Source organism: Hippocampus guttulatus, chromosome 3, assembly GCF_054856545.1.
Source record: "Hippocampus guttulatus isolate MCC_2025c chromosome 3, RoL_Hgut_1.0, whole genome shotgun sequence".
Classification (NCBI taxonomy): Eukaryota; Metazoa; Chordata; class Actinopteri; order Syngnathiformes; family Syngnathidae; genus Hippocampus; species Hippocampus guttulatus.
This window is the reverse complement of record NC_141263.1, coordinates 14,876,165-14,893,368: the sequence shown is the minus strand read 5'-3', so window position 1 is coordinate 14,893,368 and position 17,204 is coordinate 14,876,165. Positions and strand designations below refer to the sequence as shown.

Below are 17,204 nucleotides of genomic sequence, written 5' to 3'. Positions count from 1 at the left end.
CTACTACTACTACTGCCCCTTCTATTACCAGTCCCACTACAAGTAGTACTGGTACTTTTACTCATATTACTACGACCTTGACTACTACTACTACTGACACCACTTTTAGCACTATCATATCATCATCACCACCACTACTACTGATACACACAACACTTGAAACCTCCACCACCACTGCTGCTAGTACTAGTACTATTACTGATAATACCTCTACTATTCCTCTACTATCCCATTATTCCTACAACTACTACTTATACTAATTAGTTACATTAGTGGGTATAACTTGTACGACTACTTTTGGTACTACTACCACCACAACTACGAGAGGCAGTGATGCGCCCACCACTACTCCTACTTGTACTATTACTGACACTATTATTTCGAGGACTACTAGCGTTATTTTTTTATACTACGGTATCCCTGATATTTCTACCACCACTGTTAATTGTATTACTCCTCCTCCTCCTAATCCTACTACTACTACTATTAACTTTAGTAATACTTCTAGTAGTACCACTACCAGCACCAACACCACCACTAATACTCCACTGGGGGGGGGGGAAATGCTGAATATATTCAATTTTATTACATCAAGTGATTGCACGAAATAAACTCCTCTGGATCCAGTTACATTTTTAAGTAGCTGTGGTCTTATTTTTTTCAGTGTAGCAGTAACTACTATATCTACTACCACGGATACTTCATCCCACTTGTACCTTTTCTTTCACTATTACCACTACTACTGATAATAATAGCACAACTTCAACCAGTAAGTAGTAGTCATTTTACTACACTTGACACTAATACTGACATTTCTGCCTCCACAGCTACTGTTACTATCACTGATTCTACTACTGTACTAACACCCCTACTACCCAGCTCAGTGTGTCACTGAGAGAAGACGCATATGCGCTTTGAACGAAGTCATGTAAACCTCCATAAAATCAACGTCTGAGAAAGAGAATGACGATGATAATGATGATGAAGATGAAATGTCCCAAAGGACGCTTGTTGTCCATCAGCGCATCAGACATCGTTTCGTTTTCTTCATACCAAGCAAGAGTGCGAGGGAGCGCGTGAGTGAGTGCGTGTACGAGTGTGTGTGTGTGTGTGCGTGTGTGTGTGTGTGTGTGTGGGCGAGGGGGGCTGCGCGCGCGCAACTTCAAAGAAGAGCACGTATGGACTCAGTGACAATGACGAATGCATTGCAAACACATCCTCGAGCCTGTCGCCTGAGCGGCGGTTTGACGGGGGTGACAAAATTCTGCCGGCTCTGTTAAACGTATTCATGGAGCTCCCTCTGTTGGATGGACGCGGCCCCCGACGAGGAAAGCACACTTCTCCTTTTTTTTAATTTTTTTTTTTTATAACCCCTCCATGGATTACCGAGGAGACATCATCACTAGCATAATGTTTGCATAATACGTCAAAACGGAGTAAAAACAATTCTCCAAATGTATATCATAAAAATATATTATAAATGTTCTATATATATCATAACATTAAATAATACATCAAGAAATTGTGGAGATTTGTTGTCATAATAGATGCATTGAAAATCTCCTCATACACAGAGCAAAGAATAGCATAACAAAATACAAATACCTGGAAATTATGCATTCCTTTCCATCCATTTTCCATCTATCCTCATCATTTCCTGACACGCGTTTCACTCACCACAGCAGGACCCACCGTTTAAAGCCATACACCCTCAAAGTCACAGATTCGACAGCAGAACATGAAGGGCCCTATTTAAGTAGACTGGCGCCCATGCAATTGGTATAAGAACAAGTGTAACTTCATTTTCACGCCAGCGGAAGTCTTGTCCACCACGTTTGGTGCCATGTTGCGCCTGTCTGGGCGGGCCGGCACATGGACTTGCGTCGCCATTGACTCATTTAGTGAATTTTAATAGATGAGTTCTGCCTCACTTGATATTTCTGCCTCACCCCCCAGCGCATCTGCAAATGTGGCTACAAAAAGTAGGCTACATTTGATAGTGGCTAAAAGAGGTTTATTTTGCATCAAGTAATTGATATTTTTGATATATTTGATCGAGCCGAAGGCAGACAGATTTGGCACTCTGCGGATGTGAGCGGTGGACATCACTGGATTTCATTCGTGGTATGTGAGGGAATCACTGCCTGACTCCAGTTCATATTTAACTATTAGCACAAACATATTTGCATTAAATTTTTGTTTGTAAAAATGTATTGGGGTGCAATTAGTACCCAACTTTTATGTGCAATTCTTTTAATTAACATTATTTATTGTATTTTTTTATTCCCATATTTAAGCCTAGTGTTGATGTTCAAAGTAGGCATGAAGTTACATTGGCTTACAATAGTATGAAATATATGTTTTAGAGGTAAAAAAAAAGAAGAAAGTGTCTCGTTTTTGATGCCCACTTAAGCTACCGTTCTGAGTGTGATATTTGGAGAGCTAAGTTTTTTTTTGGGGGGGTGGGGGGGTACTTGGTGTCAAAAGTGGCCCCACTAGTGGTGGCAAAGGGTGCTGCATCCCGCCACGGCTCAGTCATGGAGTGGGAGGCGGCAACCTCCAGTGAGCATCGTCGCTTCTCGCCTCTCCTTCTCGTTATGTGTTTATTGTGTGGAAGGAGCACACAACGGGACGTGGGGAAATGGAGAGTGAGTGCCGAAGGAAGTGGAAGGCGAGATTTGCCCTGAGGCGAGACATCTTGAAGGAGTTCCTGGCGGAGTTTCTGGGGATATTTGTCCTGATAGTGAGTAGCTGTCCCGTCTGCCTGCGTGCACCTGTCATTCAGCTTAAACCGCCGCTTTAAGGCTGCTAATTAGGTGCCTCTCTATCTCTCCTGAGACTCTGCTGTCTGTCACATACATGTCTCGATTAAGACACACAGCGCACTTTGATGTGGATCAAGAGCTTCAGCATCGCTGTGCTGGCCTGTTTCAAATGTTCTTACATTTAATATATTTGTGAGCTCCCCCCCCTCCCCCCCACTTCTTTTCACCTCCACCTGTCACCACCTAAGTTCAATGACTGTGACCCATTAGTGCAGCCTTTTTATGTGTGGATGACTGCTCTCATTTGTTTTGTCCTAACTAAGTGGGGGGATTCTTTATTTTGCTCGGACAAATTGTGGCTGGCAGTTGGAGGCTGTTGTTAGACAAGGGGCTAGTGTTGAGGGTGCCTATAATTGGAATGGTGGAGGGAAAAAAAAACAATGAGCGGTTTCTCGTCTCTGTGTGTCTCGCAGCTCTTTGGATGTGGTTCTGTGGCCCAGGCTGTCCTGAGCAAGGGGGCTCTAGGGGAGCCCCTGTCCATCCACCTTGGCTTCACTCTGGGACTTATGATGGCCGCCTACATTGCAGGAGGGGTTTCAGGTAAAAGCACCTGGACACAGTTTGTATACACGTCCTAAATAGGTGGTGGAGGCAATCATATGGCTGCGATCAACGCCACTGAAAACCTACTTTAAAAATGTAAATGTGATACGAGGAGGATTTAAAAGGGTGTCCCCTCCCCAAGAAGTGACGTGAATTACATGTCCTGTTGTCCAGTGTTGTTTAATATTATTCCTATTTTTTATTTTTTATTTTTATATCACGGTGTCCCGAAGTCACTTTTCTATTCTGTTTCAGGTATAATTCGGACAGACATAACACATCAGCATTTGACAACTTTGGCTTTGCAGTTTAGTAAGCTTGCTTGACTTACAAAGTGACCATTGAGCAACATTGCAAAATTGCCACCCGGCAAGATGTTTTACTCTTCCTGACTGCAGTTCATTTCAGTGCAACCCTACGAATAAAATTTCTAAAATGCCCGTTCTAGGGTTCGGGTGTTCACATTAGTGGTGGTTGGAGCAGTCTCTGTATTGAAAAACTTGCAGCAGTGTGGCGCAGTGTGGCGGCCATGAAGCTTCTCAAATTGGCGGGGTCCGATACTGACAAACGTCTTGCCAAGCGTGAAATTTTGCAATGCTGCTTCGATGTCAACTTGCGAACCACGGGCAAGGGATGCTTGTAAAAACCGTAAAGCCGAAATTGTCCAATGCTGATGGTCTCACATTTGTCCAAAGGATACCAGAAATAAAACAGAAAAAAAGGAAGTGTATGCTGACTTTGGGACACGCTGACATGTTTCTTCGGTTGCCTGCAGTGAGATTAAAATATGTGCTGTGGGAAACTGTCCTCGGCAAATGAAACAAAATAGTTTTTGTGGTGTAAAATAATATATTACTCATCCAAATTCCCCCCAAATTTTCAAACGGGTATCAATTTTTTAACCAATTTCACAAATGTTCAAAATGGGCATTGCCTGTGACACGACTTTGGTACTCCAACTTCTTTTGCCTTCATGCGTTTTAGTACATTTTGCCTAACATTTTCCCATGGCTCAATTATTTCCTGGCTAAAGTCACACACTTGTATGACATAAGGCTGCCTCCTTAAACGAGACTAATTTCCACAAGACAAGCAATGTTGTGTGTAAAGTGGATTTGGATCCTTAATCGTGGTATTTGGACGAAAGCATGTTAAAGAAATGTTTATTGAAATGCCCAGAAAAATGTTTGAAATTGTGGAGAAATGGCATACCATGTCTCCTTTAAACTCGACTTTATTTTCAGATTATGAAATTATGCAAACACCCGCTAATGTAGTTCTCTGGTGATTATTGTTGTGCAATTAAATTAAGATTTAAAAAAAAGTATTAGCCGTTCCACAATTGGATGATATCAGACTGTACGATCACAGATATCTTAGTCTGATACCAAAATGTGAAAAAAACAAAGCATCCCTCTTACACGGCGATGTCAAAATGTCATGACATGTTATCTCTTACGGCTCCTTGTGCGCTTGCAGAACATCATTAAATTTGAAACTGCAATTAGAGTTAATGTGAATGAGTTTCTTGTGCTGCCTTGATCACCGATCGTTTCCATCACTCAGAGGCAGTAAAACTTAAATTGAAGAAGACATTTTTACAACTTGCACTACATGTTTGGATTGCAACTTTAAGAAATCAGTGGGGAAGAAAGGCAAACATCAAAAATACAATTACTGTAGGTCTGTTTAATCATCCCTCTACATTGATAATAACGCCAAATGAAATATTGAAATCAATAATGAATGTCATCCTGACTATTGATAGGTAGAAGGTGTAGGCAAAGTATAATGATAACAGAATAACAATTCACGTTTGCCTCATTCAGGTTGCAGGTGAACCACAACCGATACAGCCTAATTTGCGTGAAAAGCAGGATACACTTTGGGCTAGTCGCCTGTCAATCTCAGCAGCAACATTCACAATTACCCCAAAGTCGGAGCAGTGCACAAAGTTGAAAGAAAAAAAAGATAAGCGCAGCATTTGACAAGAATCAAGGAAAATTTAAATCTCATTTTAATCGGAACAAAAGGTGACAGGGGTTTCAGGCATTGCCGTTAGTCTGTGGCAAGTAAAAGTAAAATAAAATGGAACCCCCCCCCCCCCCCCAATAAAAGCAATGAATAGGATCCAGTCTAGTGTGCAAGAGCCACCTGTTTTCTACGGGCCAACCACTTATCTTCACCAAGTTTTCGGGTGAGCTGGATATCCACCCAGTTTTCAGTTTATCATACAGTATCGGAGGTACCTTCTTCCTATATTTTCATAACTTCATTATGCCATTTTGCACACCACTCTCCTGCTGTTATTGCAATCTTCATTTTTATAGCTGTGCATCATTTAAACATTTGTTGTTGATAGTCATTATCTCACGATTGGTCAATTCATCCAATACATCTATTGCTAATGACTCCTTAAACTTTGCACATTTGTCTTTTTGTCCAAAATGTATAGTGTCTTATTTTTGTAATTCTAGAAGAGTGACTGCAACTGAGGGAGACACATTCCTCATGTTTGCCATTAGAGATTGTCATGTGGATTCTGATGTACCCGATGTCGTGTAAGAGGTCCCTAACCGAGAACACATGTGGTCGGGTTTGACTGGACGATGCTTGCGCTGTCTAGTTGCTCTCTCCGTGGTTAATGAGAGTCGTAGTGGTGAGGCTTGAGAGGACAAGGAGGTTAATATATGGAGAGATTCTGCTGCATGACTGGGCCATTGGGCCCCGGGGTCCACAGCACAGTGGGAAGCTACTGTGGGACGACATGTCTGAAGATGATCATAGGTATTGGACTAATGAGCTTTACTGGGGCATGGGTCTCCAGAGAGGAAGGCAGGGGGGTGGGGGGTCAGGTGTGACGAGCCTGCCTTTCAAGGCTTCCCAGGCGGGGAGGCCCCCGTCACTGAAGAAAACACAATTGTCTCCTCTTTGTAGTCCCCCATTTTGGATGACGGCGGAGCGCAAGTGTGACACATCCTGGTCACTCTAATGACCCGCGCTCTACGTGTGCCTTAAGCCGCTTCAGACAGATTATGTCACATGCAATTGGGCGCGCCGCTTCTGGCTCCGTTGTTGCGCCTGGTGTTTATGAACAGGATGGGGAGACGAACAATGGCCGCATGGTTGATACCCCCCAGCGGTGTCGCCACGGAAAGGTCAAAACGGAGATCCCAGAGTGTTAAATAAATGAGCCCACACTGTCAGCGCAGGACCACAAATTTGGGATGGAATGTTCTTCACCCTGCTCTTTTAGGGTGGGATCATGAAGGGTGTAGTTATGCCCAGCTCAAACAACAGGCGAGACGTGTTCAGATGGGTGCCTTGAAAACGAAGTACAAATGAAGGCAACATGAGTTTATTGATCAGGAATGCAGCAGAAATACAGTGAAGCATCCTACTATCTTCTAATAAAATAAGAAAAATATTTAACGTACCTCGTTCTGTTTGCCAAGGGAGTTCATCGAAGATTCAAGACTCCTGTTGTGTTTCTTATTTCTCTAGCTTTGGTCTGTGATGGAGTTTGTCTCGAGATTCAGGACGAAGATGTTGAACAGCCACTGGGACCAAACACGAGAACTTTACATTGAAATTCAAGACGTTTAGTGCCATCCAAGCCATGACTTCCTCCAGACAACACTTCCTGAGAGAAAAAAAACCTCTTTTGGCCAGTGGGACATACTGTAGATCTGACTGTCACGCACCGCAGTGAAAGGAAATACAATGAAAACAGCAGGGGCCCCAAAATGGAACCCTGTGGAACGCCATATGGTAGTGTGGGAGTCAGAGCAGCAAGGCTAACACAAAAAAAAAACCTGCCTGCCAAATAGAATCTAAACTAGTCTAGAGTGCTACCACAATATTGTGGTCCACTGTAGTGGACGCTGGAGTCAGGTCAAATAAAACAAGCATACAGAACAAAATTTCAAACAAGAATAGTATTAAGAAGAAATATATATATATATATATATATATATATATATATATATACAGTATATATATACAGTATATACAGTATATATATATATATATACACATATAAACTAGAGGAATTCAACTAGTTTTTGAACTTGAGCACGCCCTTTTTAGTCATAGCAATGATTGTGTGCTTTTGGGTTGTGTTGCTCCAGGAGCCCACGTGAACCCTGCAGTCACCCTGGCTATGGTGATGCTGGGCAAGATTTCCTGGAAGAAGTTTCCCGTGTATGTGGCCGCACAGTTTTTGGGGGCCTTTGCTGGGGCCTGCTGCGTCTATTTTTTGAATTATGGTGAGTAAAAATGTCTTCTCACCCACCTAAAGTACAGTGCAACAAGTCTAGGCACACTTCAGGCACACATGCAACTATAGGCATATATATATATATGCCTACACATATATAGACATATATGTGTGCCTATATATATATATATATATATATATATATATATATATATATATTATGGCTAATTGTACTGTTAGGCTATTGCTATCTTTCTGAAATTATTTTTTAGACGTTAGAGGATGTTCCATTTCCTTTGAGTGATTCCCTCAATTTGCATTTTACTGTTTCAACTAGCTCTTTTACTGCATGTGTTATTCTCATAGATGCTTTAATGGAATATAGCAGCGGGGAATTTATCGTTACTGGAGAGAACGCCACAGCTGGCATATTTGCATCTTATCCCGCAAAGCATCTCTCCACCCTCAATGGATTCTTTGACCAGGTAATAACTAAATCATGCCATGTCCAGTTTTTGTTTTTCGTTATTATTATCATATATTGATATAATTTTGTAACTGTGCCAAAGTGATTTGTGTTGTGTACACCTGTATTTTTGCAAGCTTCGACAAAATTTTCGCTTATAGTCTCTGAGTGCTCTTGGTTTCCATATGGAATTATTGATGATGATGAGTGCAAACAATGTTACACAACACTGACTGTACTGTATGTAGAACCTACTGGAGCATGCAGAGATGCTTGAGAGCATACCTACCGTGCACCCGTGGGCATAAATGTTAACTTTGATGTGACTTGTTTGCCGATGAGTGAACAATTCCGCACAACGCTGAAAATAGATGTCACGTGTGCTGGATATGTACAGTATATGTGGGTTGCAACGTTAAAGACCATACAGGAAGATTTTTCATTGTGTAATTTGTCATTTGGTTTTCTGATTTGCACGTAAACACCCATATGTTTATCTAGTTTATGACTGCCTCGTGAAGCCATAAAGCAGGGTAAAATGGAAGCCATGTAATAAGCTTAAACCAAACAACATAGGGCACAGATGATCACATTTTAAAAACGGCATCTTGTTTTAGATAGTTGTGATTTGGTTTTATGACGGACTGACCGCCTGTGTGTTTTGTCAGGTGGCAGGAAGTGCTGCGTTGATCCTGTGCATCCTGGCCATAACGGACTCGAGGAACATCGGCGCGCCCAAAGGCATGGAGCCTCTGTGCATCGGCCTGATCATCCTGGCCATCGCCGTCTCCATGGGCTTGAACTGCGGCTATCCCATCAACCCTGCACGAGACTTCAGCCCGCGACTCTTCACCGCAATGGCAGGATGGGGATGGAATGTCTTCAGGTAAGTGCAGCCGAGAAGATATAGTACACTGATACCTTGACTTATGAGTTTAATTACTTCTGTGACCAAGACTTTAACGTATTTTTCAATTTTCCGCTACCTGTAGTCAAGGATTGACAGAGACGCGGGTCCACTTTCAATCACTGTTGAACAACAGTTAAAAAAAACAAAAAAACATCAGCAACTCACATGTAAATAAGCTACTACCCAGGCTTTTAAGTAGCTCACAGTTAGCTAGACGCTAACCTGAGCTAATGCAATAACAGCTAAGTCTACACTCTCATATGCTGACTCCCACATCACTCACCGAGCCCGCCCTATCTTGCACACTTAAAGACACAGATATAAGAGTGTGCAACGTGAGGACGGCGACACCAAGTAGGCAACAATAGCTGCATGTCACATGCATATATCATTTTTTAATCAACCAAAGTCCAATTTTTAATGAGTAGAAAAATCACTTTGTGAAATATTCAATTGCTGCAGCCCTACTGAAGGGATTTTTGCTCTTCCTTGCATTGTCTATTCTAGATATTCTAATTCCTGGGGCTATGTGAACCGCTACAACTAGCCATGTCACATTTTATTGGTTGATTACTTTATTTCAACCACAAACAAAAGTTTTTGACCGCACTCATGGATCCCATAAAATAAAAGAGAATATTTTATTTTGAATTTGAAATTTGGAGCATAAAAAGCTGAAGCTATTAGCACGTGTTCAGTGCAGCCTTGTGTCCCTGACTCACTACTAGCTGACACTCCCTCAATGCATTATTGCACATTCCCAATGTGAGGAGTAGAATTCACAGCCACAAGCTTTTCCTTTCAGAATCTCTTTGTTATTAATATTTCAAAGAGCACTCATGTATTTTGTGCATTTTGAAACCTTACTGTGGCATTCAGGAGAACAGGGAACATAAGCCTGTCGGTGATATGAAATATTCAATGATTATAGTGATGCCCAAGTGTCTTGACCCGGCAGTTAGATCTGACTTCAAACTACTGCACCTACTTTGACGTCACTTGATCCAGTACGCAGTACACGTTTATTTTCACAAAATTGTCCCCGGTTCAAATGGGAATTTAGTAGGATTTCATATAATAATACATAATGAGCTTTAACGACTGTAAAAGTCACGCGAATAACACCCATTAAAAAAAAAAAAATCCCAAAGGAGGTTTTATACGGTGGGCTTAATAATCATGCATATTATTCACTCCGATAATAAAGGTTACCAACCAAATCAGGGGGGTTGTATTATACGGCGATGTAATGTTATTAAAACTGCCACAATATCGTTGTCGTCGTGTCAATTTTTAATGCACCACATCTGTTGAAAAGGCTGAGTTATTTTCCATTTGTGCAGTTCCAGTACCCTCTGCTGGTTAGTTTATTAGTGCAGTTTAATTTGAATTAGGCATGTTTTGGTCACCTACAGTACGTTGAAGACCCACAAGAATTGTCAGATGAAGGGGACCTAAAACGTTTGAGTTCCTCCACAAATTGACTCGATTCACGATGTGTGTGTGCATTAGCAAGTAAAGGCCTCAATATTCTGTGTTATTTGTGTTATCAGCCAAATACAACATTGTGAACTATGTAGATCATGATATTTTGCGCCGTTGAGCCAAGAGTAATTGACAATAAAATGATTGGCCGATCCTATTTCTTTATCACTACTGTCATACAGTATATAAAAACACAATACTGTGCATCTTTTTTCAAATAGGAGTTCTTTTTTTTTTTGTTATTGCGAGCTTTTTTTTAATATCTCCACCTTCCCAACAATATCGTGAAATATCGTATTGTGACATTAGGATATCGTTACATGCTTAGTATTATACACAAGTACCAAGGAAAAATTTGAACGGGCATATTTTACACTGGTGATTGTTATTCACAGCATTTTACAGGAGTAGAAAACAAGCATATTTCTTGGTTCCTTGAAAAATCTTTATGAGTCAAGCCCATGAAGCTATGAAACTCAAGTTTCCTTCTTTATTTGGTTCTCTCCACCTGTTTTTACAGGAGATACTACAAGATGTTATTTTTGTATGCATGTATTTATGTCTTTAAAGGGCAAGTTCAAAGCAACTCATGCTAAAATCCAACTTTTCTTGTGACTCCGAAAATGTTTTCTCTCTCTCTCAAGTGAGCTGATTACATTGATCAGATAGAAAAGTCTCCTGGGCCACACAGTTAAGCTTGAAATCCCGCTCAGACAACGTCCCTGGAAAGTTGGACTGCATTCATCCGGACCCATTTAATGGACGACATGTTGGTGTGTCAGTGACTCAGTCGCACCAGACCTTCTTAAACCCTGTTGGCCACTTTCCACAGAGGCGCTTTGAAGTAATAACGTAGCGTAAACACTCTCTGGGTCATGCGCCTTCATCCAATTGAAGTTGGCTTTGTTTTGATGCGACAAATTAGAGTAATGACACCAAAAAATATGGTACGTCCGGGAAAATATTCACAATGCCTTATTTTTCAGACATTTCATGTTATGGACTTATTTATTTATTTATTTATTTTATCTCACAATTTTACACACAACGCCCTATTCCCCCATGTGAAAATCATGTTTTTTTTTTTGTTTTTTTTTTGTCAATGTATTAAAAGGATCAAAACGACAAGAACGTACATATACATCCATCCTCATTCAGGACAATGAGGCAAATTCGAGTGTTCTTCTGATTATGTGACCTGTGATTGGCTGGCGACCAGTCTCGGGTGTACGTTGCTTCTCAGGCCCAGATTCTAAATCACCCCCAACCCTAATGAGGAAAAGCACCAAAGACAATGAACGGATGGAAGGACAGTGGAAAGGCCATGATGCAGGGTGTGTTTCCATGTTGTTCACCATATGGCTTAAGCACTTGAAAAATATGCTCATCTTGATGCGTGCTCATGTAAGCTTTCGCTTCTACTTCCTGTCGAACATCTGCGCATTTAATCCTATATCCATTTCATCCAACAATTTTCTTCCATTTATCTGGGGTCAGGCCATGGGGGCAGCAGCTTATGCAAGAAAGGTCAGAGCTTGGATCCCTGACGTCCAACCCATCTCATTTGGCATTCGCCATGCAGAGGAGCACTGGTTGTACTTTGAGCCTTTAAGACGCAGCTTTTTACTGTATTTCTGAGAGAAAGTCCGGACACATTGTGGAAAAAAATTACTTTTTTCGAACAATTAAAAAAAAAAAAATGAGGTGTAGATATTGACGTTTTTCAATCTTGTGCCTTTAAAAATATGATAACTAACAGAAAGTGCATTTTATGTTTCAGTGAAAATGTCCTTCGTTTTGTCAATGAATTTCATTCACGAGTTAGTAGCTAAACCGAAATACAAATTGTGCCTTTTCTTGAGGAGTAGACATTTTGTTGAGGATTATTTCAAAAAGCATTTCATCATCTGAGGACCTGATTGAAACACAATGATAAACTCTGAGTATGCAGTCATCCCTCGCCTTATCATTTTTTGTGGGCTCACTGTATCATGGATTTAAATTCTGCATATTTCCAGATTTTTTGCCATACCACCAGATTTTATGGAGATCATCTTCCTACATCTCCAAAACCAGTCCAAAATCACTTTTATGGAAACCAAAAAAAAAAAACACAAAAACTGTTTGATGAGCCCTTGATATTGCATCATCAGAGAGCAAAAATAACAGCCCCATATGGGGCTTGACCACCGGTATGGATTTGTGAAAAAAATATGTCAGCAAAAGCAGCTAACCTCATATTGATATGCAATATCTGAACATTCACATTTTATTTTATTTTATTTTATTTCATTTGGCATTCCTGCTCTGATTTAAAAAAGATAGATCAGACATTACTCACCAGTTACAAAGTACTTGTTTTTTTTTCACTAATTACTGTATGTACTTCCTCTTATGTAAGTAATTATTTGTAGCACATTAAAAAAAAAACATTTACTTGAATCATGTTAATCTAAACTAATGCTACTCCTCCTCGAGTAAAGTTTCTGGCCTCTCTGCTCACTTCTATTTTTGAAATATATTTTTTAAAATTTGTGGACGGCCAAAATATTTTAATTGTGAAAAATGTTCAATCAGGGCAGAGGATTTCTTCATTCCATATTCATGGAATGGTGTCCTGGACAGATCACCCTCAATGAGGCGCCACATAAGTGGATAATCCAGTGGCATGCCGCCTGCCGACAGCATTGGACTTCCTGGGAGCCCCCAAGAGTGACAAGAGAGCCCCCCAAACCCTTTCCCCATAACTTGTTGACTTTTTTTTCTTTTTTTAAATAAACCTGCTTCTGCTTCACCTACTGTGCTATAATGCTGGACGCTAATCACTCACTTAAAGAGTCTGCCAAAGTGACAATGAGGACACATGCAGCAGACACTGAGCTGCTTATTTAGAAGACCCGACTAATCAGGGATCAGGGCGGGCCGCTTACCTGCGCCATTTCACGCTTGGTGTTCATGAAGTCGCATTACAGTTGAGCACATTTATTAGAAATAGAATTCAACGTAAAAATATGTGGGAGTTATTTGTCTTTGCCGCCATCTTGTTGCATCTGTAGGCAAGTATTAATCTTCTGAGGTGCAATCAATTACCGGTACTCCTGGCTTTTTGTTATTCTGTCCTTACATACTGTCCTTCCTTGGCAGTAAGACGCCACAAGATGGTGCCAGAGCATTACTTTTATATTGGACATGGCTCTGGCCTGAGCACAAAAACACCGAATAAGAGTGGATAGCTTTAAAAAAATGTAAATATCCATTAATAGATCAATTTGCAAGCGGAAAATCATAAATAAATGAATCGATATTTTAGAAGAGTAGGCTCACTTTCTTCTGTAAATTCACTTTGAGCACATATTTTCCTAAGTTCTGTTAGGCTCCAATAAACGACTTTTGTGTGTGTACGCGTTTTTTCTCGTAGGGCTGGAGGGTGCTGGTGGTGGATCCCCGTTTTCGGACCCATGGTTGGCGGCGCAGTGGGAGCAGCTATTTACTTCCTTTTCATTGAGCTGCACCACGCCGAGCCCAAACAGCAGGAAGAAAACAACGGCCAACAAAAGTATGAAATCATAACTTTGTCTTAGAAGCAAATATGCTCATGAAATAAATGTTTCCTCAGAAAGCAGTTGAAGAAATGTAGGATTTCTCCCAGACAATCAATGAAGAAAGGCAATGATAATCAAGAAAACAGTATTATTTTCAAAAATAATTTACCATACTGTGTTACTAGTGTTATAATGTTATTATTTATTTCTTATTTAGCTTCTAAGCTAAAAAGTTTCATTTCAACTACTATGTTGTGGTTGAATCATTTTATATCAAGTACAGTATTTCAAGGCGTTTACTACAATGGTAATTGTTCATTTCAGGCATTTTTTGTTTTCAATCTTTGATGTTATCAGTAAAACGAAGTAAGCTACACTCATCTATTTTTGCAAACCTGTCAGGTATTATTCTAACCACAATTGAGTTGGGAACATTGAACTTGCAAGTGTTTCATATTTTCATCTAAAAAGGGTACATTTTATCTCTGTATTGTTTGGACACAATGAGATAGATCCATATTCTTTTAAATAGCAAGACCATTAAATAATACTGTACGTACTGTAGCTATTACATATCTTAGCACCTAAATATTTATATTTGATCATGTAAAGTATGGTGGAACTTCCACACAGTACCTTCTCATGTTGGCTTCCAAGTGGTGCGAATTTTAATGCCACTTCGTTCGATCATAAAAAGTGTACAGGCAAGGTTTTAAGTACATGGATCCGACGTGTCATACAAGCAGCACACATGTATGGAAAACACATTGGCGTGACCTCCATATTTTCTTTGACCCTTTCCGATCGAACTCAAGTTATGAACCACTGGCTTAGGATAACAATTCTGGCCTGTGCAACCTCACAACTACCTACAAGTATACAGGGAAGCTAATCACAAGTACCAACCTTGTGTGGCATTTTATAGGGAATGCTGGTATTGATTAAGCCTTGCCATATTTAATTCTATCAAATGTATCGATGATGTTGTAGTTAGCAACCAGAGAATGTTCCTGTGTCCGTTATGGAGGTTCCGCTGTATATGAATGCATTACAGTAACATGTGTTTAGTAGTATTCACTTTATTTTCTGCATGTGTTCAAAGCTCTGCAAGTAGTTGGAGTTGTTTTTAATTATTTTATTTTATTATTATTATTACATATATATATTTTTAGAAACTCCCGCCTTAAATGATTCTACGCACATCCCTTCTTTTGTATATACAAGCACCCAAGAGCACAGGTGTCAAATATCTGGTCCTCGAAGGCTGCTGTCCTGCATGTTTTAGATATTTCCCTTCTCCAAAACACCTGATTCAGATGATGAACTCATGAGCAATCTCTGCTGGAGCCCGATAATGATCCTTATCATTTAAATTGGGCGTATTGGCGGAGGGAAACATCTAAGACATGCCTCATCGTGGCCCTTGAGGACCGCAGTTTGCCACCTGGGCCCTAGAGTTGTAAAGTCAAAGTGACACCAAAATGTTCGGTGATATATTGTTACCGTGTCATTAATGAGCCTGTACCATTTTAGTTGTTTACCTGTAAAAAAATAGAACTGAAGTGTGACGAAGAAATATTCAACATACGTACTGTATATGTATTGACGGTATATGGATAAGAATTCCCACATGAATGTGTGTTCTGTTTGCTGAGGAGAGTTGACGCGTACATATAGTTATTTCCTGTGTACAGTGTGTATGTGTGTGTGTGGAAGGAAGAGCAGCATTATTTATAAACATATGCCCTTAATGGACATTTAAATAAAGAATCAAATTTTAAAGTTCATATTTAATGAATATCATACAGTAATGGTGTTGTAGTTACTTCCAACGCGGGAGGGTAAAAGCTTGTCTGGAAAGCTTCTTATAATAGCTTTGAACCCTCCTCCCTTTGCCTTAGGCACACCAAAAACGTTCACGGCTCAGTGTGACTCACTCACAACTTTATTCTTATCACATTATTTTGATTATGGATATAACATGGAGCGTGAAAATTTAACATGCGATAAAGATCTTTGTACCATGTGAAAAAGGGTTTCCACACTGTAACACCGATATCTTGATGAGTGCATTAACAGCAATGGTCCTAAAACGTAACCTTGAGGAACTCCCTTAGGGAAAAACCACAAACTAGGTAGTACGAATGAGCCCATTTCAGGACATTAACAGATGTTTTGAAATATGTCAAGCAAAAATACCTCGACAGCCTTCGGCGCCATGACACTAACAAGGGAGCTAAGAAGCATCCGGATGCACAGTTCATTTGTATATACTGCAATTATATCAAGCTTGAATAAGATCATAGGGAATGGATGTAGAGTACAGCCAAGTAGTCCCAAGAGTGCATCCAAAGCTCATCTAATAGTAACAACCTGACACTATAACAGCTATTAGAGTATGCGTGAGCTGACCTTCACGATTCTTTCTTGATATTTGTTGTACTGATTTACTGAACATCATTTCAAGTAAGCCAATCAATAGTGGTACTCACAAATGTTTCTATTTGAACAATTATGTTGATGTGACGTCACATGTTCAACTAAATGTACCGTAACTCCAGACTGAAATGAGCGCATTGTCCTAAGCATCAACATTCAAATGACCTTTTTTTTTGTTTATATTTGGATCTATGCTTACTTGATTGAACAGACGTGCAAGACTTGGAAGAGTAAATAGCTGCGAAAAGGACAGCAAATAATGATAACGACTTGCTATGGTGACCTATATAAACAGGTGCATTTCAAAAATGGTGGAAAACATACAACTTATATGCATGACACAAAAAGCAAATTTGTGATTTTATTTGTAGTCTTAAGAAGTTGGAAAGTGGAAAATTGGTAGAAATGTGTCTTCCGAAAGTATTGTCCTTTGTTGAATAAATCTACACGACATTACAGTATATACTGTATGACTTTTCTTTTTTGATTTTAACAGAAAGAACTAGTAAAGTTCTCCACATCGTGATACAATAGTCACACGAAATACAGAAAGACATTTTATAATTGAGGCCCATGCACAGCGCTAAACAATCTGAATAAAGGACATTTCCACATTCATTGAAATCTTTATTCATTTCTTATTGAGCGCTAAGTACTGCAGGCCCAGTATGCTAGGTGGCTCATGGGTCATGTTGCATTGCATCAGACGGCCTCCCCACCGTTCGTACCTCGGCTATTTCGCAACCTGTTCGATCCTCATGTCCTGACCCGCCAG

General features: G+C 40.1%; 1 protein-coding gene across 1 annotated transcript; it reads left to right on the top strand.

Moving 5' to 3' along the window:
- Nucleotides 1–2,549: 2,549 nt before the first annotated feature.
- aqp9b (aquaporin 9b) lies at nt 2,550–16,890 on the top strand. Its single transcript, XM_086106976.1, has 6 exons — nt 2,550–2,743; nt 3,239–3,365; nt 7,499–7,636; nt 7,954–8,072; nt 8,722–8,939; nt 13,867–16,890. Exons 1-6 carry the CDS (start codon nt 2,642–2,644, stop codon nt 14,027–14,029), a joined length of 867 nt encoding a protein of 288 aa, XP_085963102.1. The 5' UTR covers nt 2,550–2,641; the 3' UTR covers nt 14,030–16,890.
- The last annotated feature ends 314 nt before the right edge of the window (nt 16,891–17,204 follow it).